This window comes from Leptonotus elevatus, chromosome 9, assembly GCF_054856555.1.
Source record: "Leptonotus elevatus isolate MCC_2025b chromosome 9, RoL_Lele_1.0, whole genome shotgun sequence".
Lineage (NCBI taxonomy): Eukaryota > Metazoa > Chordata > Actinopteri > Syngnathiformes > Syngnathidae > Leptonotus > Leptonotus elevatus.
In genome coordinates, this window is record NC_141247.1 from 14,408,610 (window position 1) to 14,426,545 (window position 17,936).

The window sequence follows — 17,936 nt, forward strand, 5'->3', positions numbered from 1 at the left end:
CTGCTGATTTCCCTTTAGTTGCGTTATCAGAAGTGTCTGGTGGCGAGGCCGCCCTCGCAGCGAGCCGGCTCCTCGTCCTCGCCCGCCGCCGACTCGGTGAGCCGCCGAGTGAGCACCAGCGTGAAGCGCGGCGTCCAGTCTCTCATAGACACTCTGAAAACCAAGAAACAGCCATCGGAATTCCCTCAGCAATGACCCTCACCAGTGAGCACTGCACCAACCCCCACCCCCACCCCCACCACCACCACCCAAACAACTCACACCTTCGCTGCCATGGTAACCAGTGATGTACATATATGTTAGCGAACAGCACTCTGGACAACACCCAAAAAAAAAGAAAACAATGGTCAAACGTGCTAGATGATGAAAGGTGTTTTTATTGAAGAGGAAAACTTATTTGGCTTTCGGGGGGGGGGGGGGGGGGAAGTGCTCTCCAGTCTTGATGCTGCTCAGAACTGATTCATGAAATCGCTTTATATTCACACTCAATCAGCATCTGACTGAAAGGCGGAGTCACCTAAGCCTCATGGTGTGTGTCACCAGAACCTTACAGCAACTTCACTAAATGCCATTTAAATGACTCCATACATTATATGAAGGAAGGGAAGCTGGAAAAGAAGTCACCTTCGCAGATGATTGTGTGAAGTGATTGTAATAATCAAGTAATTACAATGGAATATGTGTAGGAAGAGTATCATTTCGGGCACAAGAGAGGGAGCGATGATAGACGTGGGTTTTTGATTATGCATGTTACCTTGATGGTTTTATGTTGATGTGATTCTGAGTATTCACCAGTGGTGGAAACACATCAAGTAGATGCTGTCAGCACAAGTCATCTCCACGCGACCATAAATGGATGAACATAGGCACAAGAAAATCAACTCCTCCTTTTTATGTTATTTTTTATTTTTTAGGAAATACTCTAAAAATATTCTCCATATATTGGGTTGAAAATAAAGAATGTCATATTGCTAGCAGTCAAAATGTCGCTATGTCCTCAGGAATCTTTACGCATAAAATTTTCATATGGGATCAAGAGAGGGCAGATCATTTCATTGACGGTGGTGCCTTGAGATACGAGTGTGTGACCACGCTTGTAACTCAAAACACTCATATCATTTTTCTCCACACAAAAAACTTTTTTTTTTTTAAATGTAATAATAAGGAGAATAGCACTTGGTAGCGTTGCACTTTGTAAAAATGTGTAGGAGATCGTTCAGACACAGGACATTGAATAATAATAATAATAATAATAATAATAGAATTAACATTTAATTAAACATTTTGTGCTTCATTATTAAAAAAAATGTGTCTCCGTCCGGTGTGCCTGAATTGGCCACCTGGGGCAGTATAATACAGTCATGCACAAATGAAGACGAGTTTCACAACTACTGTACCTTTCACAGAGGATAAAGAATACATGCCCGAGCATTGTTATATTGTCTGTATACATTTGTGTTCTAATATCCATTGCCTAACATGTTGTAACACCACTACATAGATGCCATTCGTTAGCCTGTCTATGCTGTTTTTGCATTGTTCATTAGCATTAAGCTAACTCAAGGCACCGCTTGTGGGTGTCTTTAATACAATTCTCTTTGTATCTCAAGGCACCTCTGCATTTGGCTGGACGTGAAATATCCTGCTTGCTTCCCATGTCTGTCATCTCACACTTTGAATCAAACATACACACGAGTTAATGCACTTTCCATGCAGACAGTCAAAAGTGTGAGGTCACTGCTTTTAAAGGGCCAGCGCGTCAGCACCTGCACTCCACTCACAAACAGTGATTGTGGTCCAAACTTACATGAAATCAATCAAGAGAGGGGGATTATGCTGTAAATCATTTCAAATTGCGTCATCACATTTCAACAGTGTAAATGTTATATGTTGTGAAAATAAAAAGGCATTCGCAAAAGAAAGAAAGGAGCTGCAGCCTCTTGCATATGTGTGTCTTATAGAATTATTATTTTTTACCACAAGCTTCATTATTTCATCCATTGGTTAGCTTAATTTTATATAGACTCAGATATAAAACTGCAGCTTATGTTGCGAGGCGGGTAACATTGGCGCCGGGGTCCTCCATTTGTGGAGTCGAGGATGAGGATGTGGCGGTTGAGGAAGTTGCTGAGGAGGCAGGACGATAACGGCGGGTTTCAGCACCAACTGATGGACCCTCCTGGGACGGACTGCAGATGTCGCAGGGGTGATAGGGGGAGGTGTCGGAACCAGAGTGGCTGTGGGAATCACGGAGTTCAAAACGGGGGGGATGATGTGTACTTTTGGATTATTTTCTGTTTTGGGGGGGCCTGAGCTGGAGTTTTCTCGGGTGCTGTGGGAAGCAGAGATGGAAAGCTGTGGTGCCTGTAAGCGGGGTTTGGGGGGAGTTCCTGGGAAAAGAAAAGAAGAAAAAAAATTCCAAAAGTGTCAAGGTAAAAAAAAAATAATAATTCAGGAGAAGCCTACTAGAAATTATCAAATTTAATGGGTGTCAACCAGAGGCACTTAAAATGGTGGCAGGTGTGCTGACTCCCATGAGTTTCAATGTGATTGGTTAATTCTGCACACATTTAAAAGAGGGTGTGCCTACTTGTTATTTTACTTCCCATCTCAATTAAAAAAAAAAGTTTATATTATTTCAAAGAATGACAAGGAATCAGTTGAAGACTAAACATCTAAATTCTGAACTAGTAACAAGCAACATTTTACAGTTGATTTCCTCCCATTGGCTGAATCCATCACAAATCTTACCCTGTGGTAACTGTCGCTTTTTCTCTGGGACTTGATGCTCTGGTAGCTTAGCGACGGTCACTTTGATTGGCCTGACGGATTTTCCACGTTGCTTCTTTCTGATTGGCCGGTTGGACCTGACACGCTCCGGTTTACGGTTGGCCAACACTTTGGCCTGCACAGCCTGCGATGCTTCTTCTGCCACATGCTCGGGCTGTGAAGACGATTACAAAGAACATGATGTGAAAATGTTTTGTACATGTAAACAAACAGCATCCATCAGACTGGTTGTACAAAATATATCCATCTCTAGCATCTTGCTAAAAACAACATCCATGTCAAAGAATAACTGATTAGGAACACCTGTGCAAGTGGTCTAACACAAGAGCTGTATTAAACATGACATGAGATCACTCAATTGCTCGGATTGCTACTGGATGGATGGAAGCACAAATAAAATGTCACTTCTTCACCTTCTGGGAACGTTGGTAAACGGAAAATATGATGGCAAATGTACTTTTTATTTATATTTGTATAAACCTAGTTGTGCATGAGGCCTCGGAATAGCCTGATGTTGGCAAGATAAGAAAAATGCTGCATAAATATGTGCATAACTCTTGATCTTTGGGGTTTTGGCAAAATCATTTCACAGACATTAAGCATAAGACACCCGGGAACTACTCTGAATTTAGGGGAGAATGCATTAAAAATAAATAAAATTGCATGCCATCTTATATAACAGTTTCTTACTATGTATGTTTATTCTACAGTATTCAATTATTCATATATATTTTTTTAATGTCTACTGTGTGCTTTGACGCCCTTTGAAATCATCAAGATAACCTTCTCATCTTATCTTATGTCTCTTTTCAAGATTTTGTGTGTGTGTGTGTGTGTGTGTGGAGGCGGGGGGTGGGGGGACTAAACAAATTCGATAAAACTTGCACTCAAAACAGTACGGCAACATAACAATACAGGGTGTCCCCAAGTTATTATAAACTTGGTGTCATTCAGACAGACGTGAGGCCATCAGCATTCAATGACTTGACCTTTTTTGTAAGCATATCATTCTGACTATGACTTTCCAATTGACCCTGGAGGGATTTTGCAAAATTTCTGTCTGGCAAGTTTTTACATCCTAACTATAGTTCATTGCCACCTTGGGAAGCTTTATGGCCATCCAGAATGAATGAATGACTGGATCTTTATTGTTATTGCATCTACAAAGCTACAAAACTGACGAAACAGGAACCCCTCCAAAAAACGTGAAAAACAATGACCAACAGAGGGAGACAGGATGGAAAGACCTGTCGGTACTCGCTTCTCAGCCCTCCAAGATCTTAGACAAGAAATTAAGACATTAGTGAGGGGGATGGGAAAAACACAAGCCTCAAGCCATGCTCCCAAAGGGGAGCACAGCAAGAGCCTGGAAAATGTTTTTGCACATACAGACATGTACAACAGATCTCATGTAGGAGACGAGGAAGATGGATTGAGGGGATGTGATGTAACCAGGCTGAACTAGCAGCTCAGTCCTCACCAGTTAGACAATTTTGCACACTTATAGAATGTAGCGCTGTGTTGTTTATCAAGATCAGATCCTGTCTCGAAAACTTGCTAAGGACAGCATAACGTAACATTGTACTGAGCATTAAAGCAGTGTGACGGCCATAAAACTTCTCAAACTGATGCTGAGGGCCCAAAATTTTTTTGGGCCAGGTACTAATTTTGCAACGCTGCTCCAATGTCAATTGGCGAGCCAAGAGCAAGTGAATGATATACCGGTACTTACAAAAAAAAGTCTAAGTCTAAACCAGGGGTCAGGAATCTTTATTGTCAAAAGAGCCATTTTAGGCCAAATTAATAACCAAAAATCTGTCTGGGGTTGCAAAACATTTGAAGATTATGATGAAAGAAACAGTGTGTTATTGTTCAGTGTCTAATGTACTGACAGCCCAAGAGCTAATTAGAGTTGCACCTCGACATAAAATTATGAGATTGTAGACATTTATTTTCTTTTACCTTTTGTCTTTTTTTATTTTTCTGCTTTCCTGTTAAATTTCAGAAATTTTGGGCAATTTTATTGACGTATGGTAATTTTCTGCCTCTTTTCCTCCTTTTTTGGACATTTTATGGCAATTTTTTATATTATTATTATTATTTATTTTTTTCTGCCTTTTCCCCCCATCATTTTCTGAGATTTTTGGCAATTTTCTGAACATTATATGTTATTTTTGTGATATCTTAATTTGTTTATTGGACATTTTCTGCTTACTTTTTGAACGATTTCTGCCTCTTTTATTTATTTTTACAGTTCTCTGTCATTCTTGGTAATTTCACGCACATTTTATGCAAATTTTCTGCTTTTCCTCTTCCTTCTTGGGCATTTTATGGTGACTTTTTGGACATTTTTAGGCATTAAAAAAAATGTCATCCACCATATGCCTCTCTTTTTCTGACATTTTTAAAAATATTTAATTATTCATTTTTTTATTTAATAATTAATTAATTTAAATAATATTGCATCTTAAAAAAATATATACAGTATATGTTTAAAAATAATAATAATTTGTACTTAATAGTTTTTTAGAGAGCCACAGTGAGCCACAGGAGAGGGACTGAAGAGCCACATGTGGCTCTAGAGCCGTAGGTTGCAGACCCCTGGTCTAAACTCTAGTTTTTCCATTGCATCTCATTTGATAATGTGTCCAGTCAGGCTTCTGTGCAGTTTTGTTTGATGATCCCTTGAAACGGTTTCAATTAGCATTTAGAGTAACGAAACTTGAAGAATTGCCAGATCCACAGCGACAGCCCCAGTACGTAAATGTCACACTAAACACATTTTCCAAAGAGCCCCTCCGCAAAGTGACAGCCGTGGGAGGTGGCGCCACGTCCTTGCTGCCGGCTGCAGGGTCACCTGCAGTCTCATCAGTGGCACACACCGCTTCCCTCAACACTTGAATAATTCACCACGGGGCACCACAGAGAGTTGCTGCTTTTTATTTGTAAGTGCTTGAGCTGACATGCAAACATGCAACAGTGTTTGCGCAAGATGTCGGAAATGGCAGGTAAACATGTATGTTTGCTTATACTGCGCATGTGCGTACAATATATGCATACGTGTGAAGATGGGGCCGAGGGCGCACAGGTAAAGCGGGTTCTACCTTGTTTGGTGCCCTGAACTTCATTGATGCTAACTCATTCAGACATCGGACATTGAATAATTCAACAGACACTCTCCCTCGTCTTACTTTCTTCCCCCTTCTCAGCCCCCATAAATTTCTCCTCCCCCTCCATCTCCGCCCACCAACCTCGGTAAATCGCTCACTTCCTCCAACACGGCCTGAGCTCACCTCAAGTAAAATGTTAGAAAATAGTACAAATCTCATATTTTCACCATTCCAAGACAACTTTGGGTTCCGATTTGCGCCACATTCCCAAGAAAATCTCCCAGTCTTTATTGTTCCCGACTGTTTCTGTATGGAAAGCCCATAAAGAACTAAATGTCCACATCCATGACAGCACACGTAAGCCAGACAGCAGTCAAACACTTAGATAATTGCTATTTTTATGGCACTTTTCAGAGGGCCACAATAACTTTTGATTAGCTGAGTTTATTGCAGGTGTGCGTGCATGTGTGTGTGTGTGAGTGGGGGGTCGCCGTTTGAGGCACCACGACAATGGTTTGATTATCTTTTCATTCCTGTCCATGGAGAGGAATCAAACATGATGGACGGTCCAGGAGGAGATTGCGTTACAGTGCAACAGACCGCCATCGCACGCAGCGGGGGTAAAGCGGCTTACGGCGGAGTCTCTTGAATCCGAAGTACTTTTGCTAATGAGAAGGAATAAGTCATTAATGTGTGTAATGTTGCAGATTAGGAAGAGGAGGATCACATGTTTGATGAGGCCTGATGGTGCACCTTCACCAGTCACTGCTACACTCCCTTGCAGTGCCTAAATGTTCCATTCATGTCGTGGCCACGTTACAGAAGCGTGAAACTGCCAATGTGGAGTAAACATTTTTGACTGGGAAATACGTTTAATTGTATATATGTTTAACTGTAGTGGCTCGTGGTAGAGTGTCCGTCCTGAGACTGGGAGGTCGTGGGTTCAATCCCTGGCCGGGCCATACCAGATACTCTAAAAATGGGACCCATTTGCCTCTCTGCTTGACAATCTGCAAGGGGGAAACGTTATGTTTGAATGGCTAAATTTGAACACATTTGTGGCGGCCGTGGCTCAGGGGTAGAGACGGCCGTCCTGTAACCAGAAGGTCGGCTGTTCGATTTCCGCTCTCCCCAAGTCATGCGTCATTGTGTCCTTGGGCAAGGCACTTCACACATTGCCTCCAGTGCTACTCACATTGGTGTATGAAAGATGCAAATGCTTGGTGGTGGTCGGAGCTGTATCTGCTAGTCAAAAATGTTTATTCAACATTAACAGCCTCCCATTTCCGAACTGTGACCATCTCAAATCATTATTATTATCTTTCCTTTCTGAAATGAATGGATATGCACATTTGTTGTTGTTGTTTTTTTTAAGGAAAAATTGCTGTCTATACAAAAATTTCCAGTAATGACATAATAAATAGATTGCAAACATTTTTGCTTCCATTCAGAGGCCATTATGCTGCTCCTTCAAGGTGCAGGTGCGACTTGTTTGACTGGGTGTCATTGGTTATAATAGTTGTGCATTTTTCATCAAGGCAAAAAAAGCTTTGTGGTTGTTTGAAAAACGTGTAATTGTCCTTGTTTTATGTAAATTTGATTGTAAACGTCAACTGGGAGTGGCTGTTCAATATCCAAACCTTTTAATTTTGTATTACAAACAAATAATAGTCTGTGTTGTTTTCTTTTTGTCGACTTCCTAAGTCATATTTTAGCAATAGATGACAGAGCTGTTGAGATTTGTTCAGATACAAGCCTCAAAACAAAAATATTTCAATTGCTGCCCAATTCGCAGTCTGAGGCAAATCAGGATCAAACGTATATATGCAGAAATGGATTTTGTCTTAAACAGAATGGTTGAGAGCAGCTTTATGAGGCAATAAGAGTATCAATAAACTCTCAATTACTGGTGTTGATCAAATAAAAGCTTCATCAGACTTTGGGAAACTCATTGTGGATCACAGCATTCTTTTTACAACATCCCTCGTTAATGTCTCAAACTATCAACTCCAAGACATGCTTCAGCCTCCCTCGCTCCAACGTCTTTCATTACCTCCTCACATCCCCACACACACAGTACGTGATTGTGATGCAGAAGGCCACCAGGACAATGCCCTCCTAAAGTCGCTGATTCATTTTTCTTACCACTCCCCTTCTTAGCAGAAATCATCACACATCTCACTCTTCCTCGCTGATTGAACCTGGGCAAATGAATCTAACCTCATCATGACGAATGATGTTGCGTTAATTCCCACACCAAAACACATTCATAATATAATTTTAAAAAATACGCATATGACATATTTCTGAGGGAACATGTGGAAATGTGGTGGAAACAGACAGTTCTGAGTTCAAGCTCAAGTATCTTTGTTCAAATGTGAAGCAAGAGCTGCTTTCAATCTCATTGTAAATGAGAAAACAAAAGGCATTGTGTTCTTTTCTAAAATATGTTTACCTTTACTCTCGCTTCTCTGATGAGAAGAGCCAGGAAGCAACCATTAGTCAGCTCAGATGGCTCCAATCTGAAGAAGGAGTCGTTTCCTTTTTGCCTTTCACGACCTCCTGCTCGGTCTGGAGAATTATACAGGGCTTGGTTTTGTCTTGATGAAGAAAACACAAAGGAGGAGGAGTTAAAAGTTAAAGTAGGAGTTTTATTCTAAAATAAAACTACACTTACGTTTTGCACGCACAACATTTTGAATAAAATACACATATTAGGCTATATATGGAATATGAGTTATGCAGCAAAATCCAGCCGTTTTTATCCATCTGAGGGGGCGGCCATTTTGCCACTTGCTGTCGACTGAAGATGACATCACAGTTGCTCAGGGCTCAGGCAACGACCAATCACAGCTCACCAGTTTTCTGAAGCTGAGCTGTGACACCTAAGACCTGAGCAACTGTGATGTCATTTTCACCCGACAGCAAGTGGCAAAATGGTCGCCTTCTGATGTTGATAAAAAAAGCTAAAGCAATATTAATCAGAATACTGTATTTAGACTGGTGGGGCTGCACAGAACATGTTTATTGTAAAGATTTTTGGTGGGGTGGGGTTGATTTCCCCTTTAAGGAAAACCTCACACTAGTATGACATCTTTAGCAATTAGCATACTAGTAGAGCAACTATTGTAGGCTAGGAAGATGCTATTGACCTTTTTCACGTGACATCACAGCCCTCATGGGAACGCCCCCTCGGGGACACTGGACGGCAAAAGAGCCACTTGCCTGTATTGTATCCATTGAATCTCATACAGCGTAAAGTCCTTTATCTAATCGATTATCTTATAAAATGGTCATATCTTGCTTTGCGGTCGGTTGTACAGACAGACAAAGGAGTAAACCAAATATTGGATTAGATAGATTGATTAGATAGATTAATAGATTCCATGGCTCTATGGGCAATAATAACTTTTAATTTGTAAAATTACAGTCACTAAGTCACTAAGTCGCTCCGGGTCACGACCACTTCCATTCAAAAATCATTTCCTTCGGTGCAAATGGTCAAATATAGAAAGCTGTTTTAGCATTTATTGGATATCTTTGAGATCCAGCTTAAGGTCCTAAAATTTTGCCTCACTCATAACATATGTAGCTATTCTACTAGCATGCCAAATTTATAGTCTAAAAGTGCTGTTGAGCTGTTTTCAAGTTCTACAAGAAATGCTGCCTGTGTGTAGAAAGTCAGTTGAATCGATCACAAAAACAAAAGTTCTGTTTTATTCAATGCAGCCTTTGGCATTTCCCGCCCGCAAAAGGACATCTGAGGAGTCAGTCTACAAAAAAGAAAATTTCCACATTTATGTACTGCCAACTTCAAGAAAGTCAAGCAAAACGAATATAAATAAATACAGTAATCATATTTCAAAAAAGTGAACCTGACTAGAGTTGTGTATTCCGCCCTTTCCACTGCCTTTTAAAAGCATGCGGTTGCACCTTTCAGTTCATGCTGGAGGTGTTATGAGATTTTGACAGAAGTCTACCTGGAGGGAGGCGAAGACCTCAGCAGGCTGACAGCACAGCAAACACATTCTGAAGGAGAGAGACGGCGAACCATGCAGAGAGTCTGCTCGCGAACCCGGACTGACCTCAACTCGTTTTTTCCGAGCCGCCATCCCTGCTGCGGCATCATGTTAGCCTGCTCGATGGCCCTGGTCACCACATCCTCGTTCTCCTCTGCGTGTGACGAGCAGGTTGCGTAAACAACTGACAAAACTTTGGGAACTATAAAAAAATACAACAACATTTTTGCAAATTAGCCCGATGAGTGGATGCATGGTTGAATGTATTCATTGGAATGTGTGTTTACAAATTTAGGATTATGGAATGAGGAACAACAACCAATCAGAGACAAAGGGGTGTGACTGATGACATGTCAATCATTAGTAAAGAGAGGCTACTTTCAAATCTTGCTAGCAGTTTTAACACCGCCCTGCTGCAAAAATCTACAAGTAACCGATACGCTCCTAAAAAGGTTTCTAAATAAAAGTTGGCAGCAAAGAAATGAATGAAATTCCTCAGCTCACTTCAACTCGGCTCGTTGACAAGTCGACACCAGATAACGCTTAGTAATGCTTTTATTGCTGTGAGGACGATGAAAAAGCAAATTGTTTTTCAGCAAATCACAGAGGTGCCAAGTGATGGCACAAATCTAAAAAAAAAAAAATCTCACGAGTCAAGGCGCTCCTATCTCAAGGGCACCACTGTCCTTTTTGTAACTCGTCAGAATATTCTTCATCCTTGTCAGTTCTAAACAACACTCCTTTTCTTAAACTGAGTAAATTTTATTGACTTAAAAATCCGTCAAAAACTGAAATGTGTGATGGAAACATTTTGGTATTTGTGTTTAGAAAGACATTAGGGGCATACGGAAGTTGGTGTTTGAGCATGACACACTGAAATGAGACCATTGATTCAACTGGACTGAGGCACTCAATACACACCGAACATTAATTAACAGCCCCATTCGAAAGTATCTAGACGAGCAGAAATGTTAGGGCGGGTTGATCGATGGCAGCAGGATGCGAGCAGCTGCTTTCATGGCCGCAAAAGAAAAGAGACTGCTTTATTACTGACACAAACAAAACAATCTGAATGTAACAAATGAGCGTGGGTCAGATGCACTCAAGTGAAAGTCATGTTTAATGTTATGTCAACGTATTTTACGAGCAACGATATCCTGCATGGTCTCGAATGAGTTCTTCTGCCATATAGACAACGCACATATAGACTCTTTCTACACTGAATTTAAATAGATTAATGAGGGGAGCCGCTTCGATTGGCCGGGAGTCGGCTGTGTTCCCTCCCACACAGCGGTGCAAATGCCCTCTTCTATCTGCTCTAACTCCACCCATCTGAACAGTTAGACTGCTTTGTGTCCTTTTTTTTTTTTTTTTTTTTTCAAAATTTCAGTTTTCCTCTTTTCCAGTTTTCCTCAACTGACGAAGAATCACAGCAAAATAGATTTAATCTTCTCTTAAATCCACTTTAATTTCCTTTACTGTGTGCAAACTGAATGAACTTTCTGAGATAATGAATGCCCGACAACCACAACAATAAAAATGTTGTTCAAACAATACTTCCCTTACAGTACGATACGATACGATACGATACGATACGATACGATACGATACGATACGATACGATACGATACGATACGATGCGATGCGATGCGATGCGATGCGATGCGATGCGATGCGATGCGATGCGATGCGATGCGATGCGATGCGATACGATATACTTTTATTTTCCCCGTGGGGAACTTTTTCCTGGACTCCGTCCAGCTGCAGTTACAGTAAGGAAGAAACAACAGAATAGAAAGAGATAAAATTAAAGTTAAATAAGAAGTGCAGCAATAAGAAAGTATACATGTGTAGAGAAGTACATACATGAGGACTGCACACACCCATATACACACATACACTCCTAAATATATATATATATATATATATATATATACACATGAGTATGTACAGCACGGCTGCATATATTCCACATGGCGTGGAATATAGCACATGGCAGTGTCACTGAGCAGCATTTTATTTTTTTATAAAACCCTTGTACTGGCTCTTAGGTTGTGCAATATATGCATCATGAAACATGGATGCTGACCAACATTTACATATCTAATTAAGGACAGACAATCTCCTAGGAACAGCATATGCTTGCTCTATTAGTATGAGATTAGGTAATTAGGCACTCCGACAGAGAGGTGAGCTCGGCTCCACACAGAGCTCATGCATGTGGTGCTTTTGTGTCAGTGTGTGTGTCTCAGCATGATAACAAGCCGGTTACGACACTCACACTTTAATGCATGATCAATATCTTCCCGCTGCTGTGCTATCAGGGCTTCCAGCTTGCTCTGGGCCACAGAACCCTGGGACAAGTCCTGCAGCAAGCCGGCGTCTGAATGTAACAAACATAGAAAATTACTTTTTTGGTTCAGTGTGATGTGGTTTATGAAGAAAAAAAACACACACCTGCACACTCTAAAGTGCCTCTGTTCTCTCGTAGCATGAATTCAAGCGGATTGCTGACTGCAGACAAGGAGCAGTTGGGAGTCAACAGGATAAGCCGCACTTTTGCAAGACGTTTGTCGCCACCGGTGAGAGACTGGAACACCTCGTTTATCAGCTTCACATCTAAAAAAATCATGCAAAGACAGCAAAGTGACAAAATTACTTTCATTTGGAGACAGTCACAAGAAGGAGTCATGCCTTATTTCAATTCTGCTTTTCCTTGCCTTGCTGAGCAGTTTTTCGGGTTAGCCGTCGCAAGCTTTAAATGCACTGATAAAAATGATGGGCAGATACACCCAATTGCCACACACTTGGTATTCTTGCTTGCACGCCCATCAGACAGAAGTTCATCTGAATTATATATTCTTTGAATGTGCAAGATGAGTGTGAATGAAAATATATGACTTAATATCTGTATAATGATGCCAAACAAGTCAGGTAATCAAGAAGCCAATATGTTCTTGGTAAGAATAAATTGCCTACACATTGTTCAGAATAAATTAACTAGCCACTAACTACTGACAAGACAGCTCATGCCTACTCTTGCAGCCCATGAGGACGATGGCTTGCTGCATCGCTTCCCTCTGAGCGTCTGTAAGACCACTGACACAAGCAAGGACTCTGGACTTGTTGTCTTTGGCTTTATGTTTCTCCTGAATGAGTGAAGCCATGTGGGAGACAGTGAGGGCAGAGAAACTGCCCACTATGAGGACGTCCCCGTCGTCTGGTAGCAGGGAGATCGCCACGTTCGGCGCCAAGCTGCAAGACTTGTCCTGCAAACAGATACAGAACCAGTGAGACATGAGTAAAGTTAAAATAAATAAATAGGAAAACTGTATAATAGTGAAATTCAAACAGAGAAAGAGAGTCAGACTGTATTAGAGCGTCATTCCAGAGTTGGGCAACAACATTTTTGAAAAAGTCAAACTTAATATATATATATATATATTTTTGTTAATAAGACAACATCTTGTTATTTGATTCTCTCAAACTTCAACTCTATCCTTTTTATATTATTTTGTCATATTTACCAGTATTTTTGCTGTGCTAATATTAGCATTAATAGTACATGCCAGCCAGCATACGATAGCTGCTATGCTAATTGGTCAAGAACAAACATGGCTAAATAGTAACATTGAGATACTTTGGGTTGAGTTGGTATGGGTGAAACACTCCATCACAGCTTAAAACATTTTAAATATTTGCCCCATGGATACCCCAATTAATTTAATGATGTAATTTCTGTTGAGCTTCACTTTTTTCTGTTCCGCTAGCTGGCTAATAAAGTTTTGGGTGGGTGTAAATTGAGAGATGCAACTTCAGAGCATAACTATTTATATTTCCAACATGTTTTAACAATTACAAGGATGACATTAAAAAAAAGTAAAGAGGACAAGAGAGTGAGAGAAAAATAAGCCATTTACAGTAACATTTTGTCTCAGGACAACAATAATTTACACAAGTGCATGTGCATGGATTATTTGACATTTAAATGTATGGTGGGGGAAAAAAAATTCTGGAATGACCCAGTTACAGTCAAAATCTTATATTTTGATAAAAAATAATAGTTCGATGATATCTGACATTTAAAAATAAAAACACGCAGGACAAAAACATGATGGAGAATCATCACATGTAACAAATATCAACAAGCAGCTGTGATTAATAGTTTTTTTGCAATTGAGAAATTGATACATGTTGGGAATGAAACAACTGTATTGTAGTGACGCACACAAATGTGACAGGAGATTTGTTAAGGCTCAAATTGAAGCATGATATGATGTAAGGAAGTGATGTGAAATATTACAGTAGTTTCCGGGCAAACTCATCTTGGTTGGCATGAGGGATTGCATGCCGCTTTGTAATCAGTTTGAGACATAAGCTATAAATATCAAGGGACACTGATACCAGGCTGCAAAGATCCTCGTGTGTGTGTGCATTGAACCTGCATGATGAGTTTACAGTTGTGAAGCAGCTTGGTGGAATCCAGCCTTGCTTTCATTTGAGCGGGGAATACCAGCACATCCTCACAGTTGGGATCCTGGCAGAATGTCTGCCCCTCCAACTGCTTAACCGAATTCACCTGGGAGAGGCCCGCACTCGTCAGCACACTTTGGACTTCATCCAGACTGGAAGCGAAGTATACATAGCGGTGAGGAAAAGATGGGCGGTGGAGGAGAGAATACACTTTATGGGTCGTTCTTCTCACAAAAACACAAACTGTTCCAGCTGCCACCCATACTACAAAAAAAAAAAAAAATCCATTTTATGGGTCAATTTGACCCAACTTTTTGGGTTGTTTTATACAAAATAACAAAAAGTTTTGACCCAAGTAAAGGATCTGACAAATATTTATGAGTTGTTCTACACTAAAAGACCAATTTCTTGACTCAAAGTTGGGTTTCCTTTGACCCAACTGTTTTTAGAGTGTAGAAAAATAATTAAATAAAAATAAATAAATACATTAATTTATTATTATTATTATTATTATTAATACTACTAATAATAATAATAATAATACTGTAATAATAATAATTATTATGAATATGTTCTATTATGTGGCTACCAATTTAGCTTCTGTAATTACAACTATCAATTTGATTTGTTAGCATGTTTTAAGTACACGACATGTAATTCTCTTTGTTTTACGTTTAATTTGCAACAAACTACATCTTGAAGCCTCTTTTTAGAGAAATTGTTTTCTAGCTGCCAAACTGTTGCTTGTTGTGAAATCAGTCGAGATGAGTCCGCAGCCACCACTTTTAAAAAATGTTGCTGCCTAAATTGCCCTCTAATTCCAGAGTGATATATATCACAATAGAAATGCTCTGTGGCTTTTTAAAAGGACTTTATATCTGTCTTATGTGCTGTCAAAAATATTAAGAGCCGCACACATATTGGCACGCATCCCAGGTGTGACCTTTCCGATCTCAGAGCTGGCTGAGGGTAGCTGCTGATTGAATCTGTCCTCACTGGGGCGATTTACACCTGAGTGCATCAACCCTGTCCAGAAGACACCTTTGTATATTGTAACACAGCCACATACACTCACCCACCCCGACACACACAGGCAGTTTAATTGGGTGTCAGCTGGACACCTGGGCTATAAAATATAAGGAATCTCCAAAGTCTGCATGCAGTGGCAAAAGGAGAGTTACTTAGTGCACAACTATTCAACTCCTCAGCGGGAGTGCATGAGTATGTGTGTGCGTGTGCGCGTGGCGCTGACCTGCTCCTGAGTGTGTTGACCCATGCATAAAGTGGAAGCCTGTTGGATCTCTCCTGCTTCACCTTCACACTCTCAGGCAGGATGCAGTCAATAGATGAAAGGTCACGTTTGATTCTATATCGGGCCAGTGAGGCTTCCAGCTTTGTTTTAGACCTGAAAACAACATACAGTACAGTATACAGTTAGAGTGGTCTTTTTTTTCTTTTCGTTTTTGCAATTGTTCATCTTTACTGGGACTCAATGATTAACTCATTCACTGCCATTGACGTGTATTATCGTCAAAAATTCATTTAAACTATTTCTATTAGTTTAACATTGTTTTCTACTTTTGTTAACAAGAGTATGAAAACCTTGTAATTTTTTTAATGATCTTTTTTGAGGGGGAGGAGAAAAGATTGCGAAAAATTAGGGGCGTCAGGCGAATACATTTTTAAATTGTAATTAATCGCATGACTTCAATAGTTAACTCACAATTAATCACAAATTTTATATCTGTTCTAAATATACTATATTTTTTTTATCTAGGTTTTCATACTCTTGTTAACAGAAGTGGAAAAAAAATGTTACTAATAGAAATAGTTCAAATTTATTTTTGACGTCTATAGCCGTCAATGGCAGTGAATGAGTTAATCAAATTCAAATCAACATCATGATGTAATAGTATGCAATTATCACAAAAGCTGCAATTAAGGAGACAAAATTTTTTTTTTCTTTTGGTCAGCTGGAAGGCTATTTATATATATATATATATATATAGATATATATATATAAATGGTGATTGTATTTATTTAGTAAGTAAATAATTATTTAATAATAATATTTTTGAATTGAAATTAAAATATATATTAGATATATATTATAATCAAATTTAATGAATTGTAATTACATAAAAAATAATTATATTTTTAAGTTAAATTAAAAATAAAATTATATATCATATGCATTACAATTAAAAAATATATATATTTGTAAGTAAATAAGTTCAGTGTTTAAAGCGACAATGTGTAGAATTTATTGCCATCTAGTGGTGAACTAATAGAATACAGGTGCACACATATTGAAGCAAGTACACTACGGTGCCAACACTTTGCAAGCCTACCACCAATTACTACTTTTGAAAAGTTCCTCTCCTTCATGTATCCGTAGCAGAAAGATGGTGGCAAAGCATCCTATAAGGCGCAGCACGACCTATGTCATATAATTAGTGAGTGATGCCAGGAGCTCTCATGTCTCCAGTCAGTGTATGCAGTTTTATGCGGGTACTCAGACTTTCTCCGACATCCCCCCAAAAATACACGTTAGTTTAATTGAAGACTAAATTGAAAATGTGAGGATCAATACTTGTTTTGGCTACATATGTCTTGCGATCGGCTGGTGATCATTTCTCCGCCGCCCGCCTGAAGTCAGCTGGGATAGTCTCCAGGCTAGCTCACCTTCTTCATTCCCTACCTGATGAGATAGTTCCCCACATCTCTGACTTCCTGTCTGGATTCCTCCCTCGTGCGGTCCTGCGGGAAGAACTTCCTGTCCTGGAAGTCGTAGAGCATGACGGCAAAAAGGCTCATCTGATCATCGGGCTGGAGGACAAAAGCAACACATGCTGTTATTTGCTGAGGGGAGGGAATGAATAAAGCATGAGGATGCCTGGAGACTTCTGCAACCATTAAGGGGCAGAATATCATGTTTGTATATGCTGGAAGCTCAAATCACCAAACTTGGCATCGTAACAAGTGAAATATGTATATGCATTTCCCAAGAAAAGGGAGCACAAGTGGCAAGATGGTCCCCACTGTAATTATAGCTCCAAAATTCAAATTTTATTTATGATAATTCTACTGTAGATTTTTTTGGTTCAAGTTGGGAGTGAGACCTGCAATGCCTTACTTTTTCCATATCCATTTCCATATTAACTTTAATGTATTCGTTATAGAGCAGAGGCTTGCGCACTTATAGTCCTTCAGTCGACTGAAGTAATCCATTGTACATAAAATCCCATCACTTTGATAATACATTTATCCAAAGCAACAAGCAATAAAACGTCAATAAAATACTTTTCGTAAATCAAGTACCACTTGGCCTTTTAGCAAGTTTAAATCTTTGGCTGTGGGAAAATTCACAGTCATGAGGTTGCTGGACAACAGAATTCCACTAACGTGAAAGTGGCCACTAAACATGTTGGCTGTGCTAAGTCACCTCAGCAACAGCCCAAAAACAAGACAGGCTGTCACTTAATTTGATTAATTCATTTTTAGATGTAGAATTATAACAAGTGCTATTTTTAGTACTAGAACA

General features: G+C 39.7%; 2 protein-coding genes across 4 annotated transcripts in view; one reads left to right on the plus strand and one right to left on the minus strand.

The window, feature by feature from the left end:
• Positions 1–1,933, plus strand: part of apbb2a (amyloid beta (A4) precursor protein-binding, family B, member 2a) — a 39,544-nt gene extending 37,611 nt beyond the window's left edge. For all 3 annotated transcript variants that reach the window (XM_086084795.1, XM_086084794.1, XM_086084796.1), the window contains one exon: positions 19–1,933. In XM_086084795.1, coding sequence (XP_085940921.1) covers positions 19–195 — 177 coding nt within the window. In that variant the 3' untranslated portion in view covers positions 196–1,933. The remainder of the gene's footprint in view (positions 1–18) is intronic.
• Positions 961–17,209, minus strand: LOC147168481 (protein NSUN7-like). Its single transcript, XM_086084797.1, has 10 exons — positions 17,094–17,209; positions 15,645–15,797; positions 14,361–14,544; positions 12,957–13,188; positions 12,377–12,538; positions 12,201–12,302; positions 9,986–10,121; positions 8,356–8,500; positions 2,752–2,944; positions 961–2,390 (listed from the first exon to the last, which is right to left on the minus strand). Exons 1-10 carry the CDS (start codon positions 17,207–17,209, stop codon positions 2,026–2,028), a joined length of 1,788 nt encoding a protein of 595 aa, XP_085940923.1. The 3' UTR covers positions 961–2,025.
• Positions 17,210–17,936: the final 727 nt, after the last annotated feature.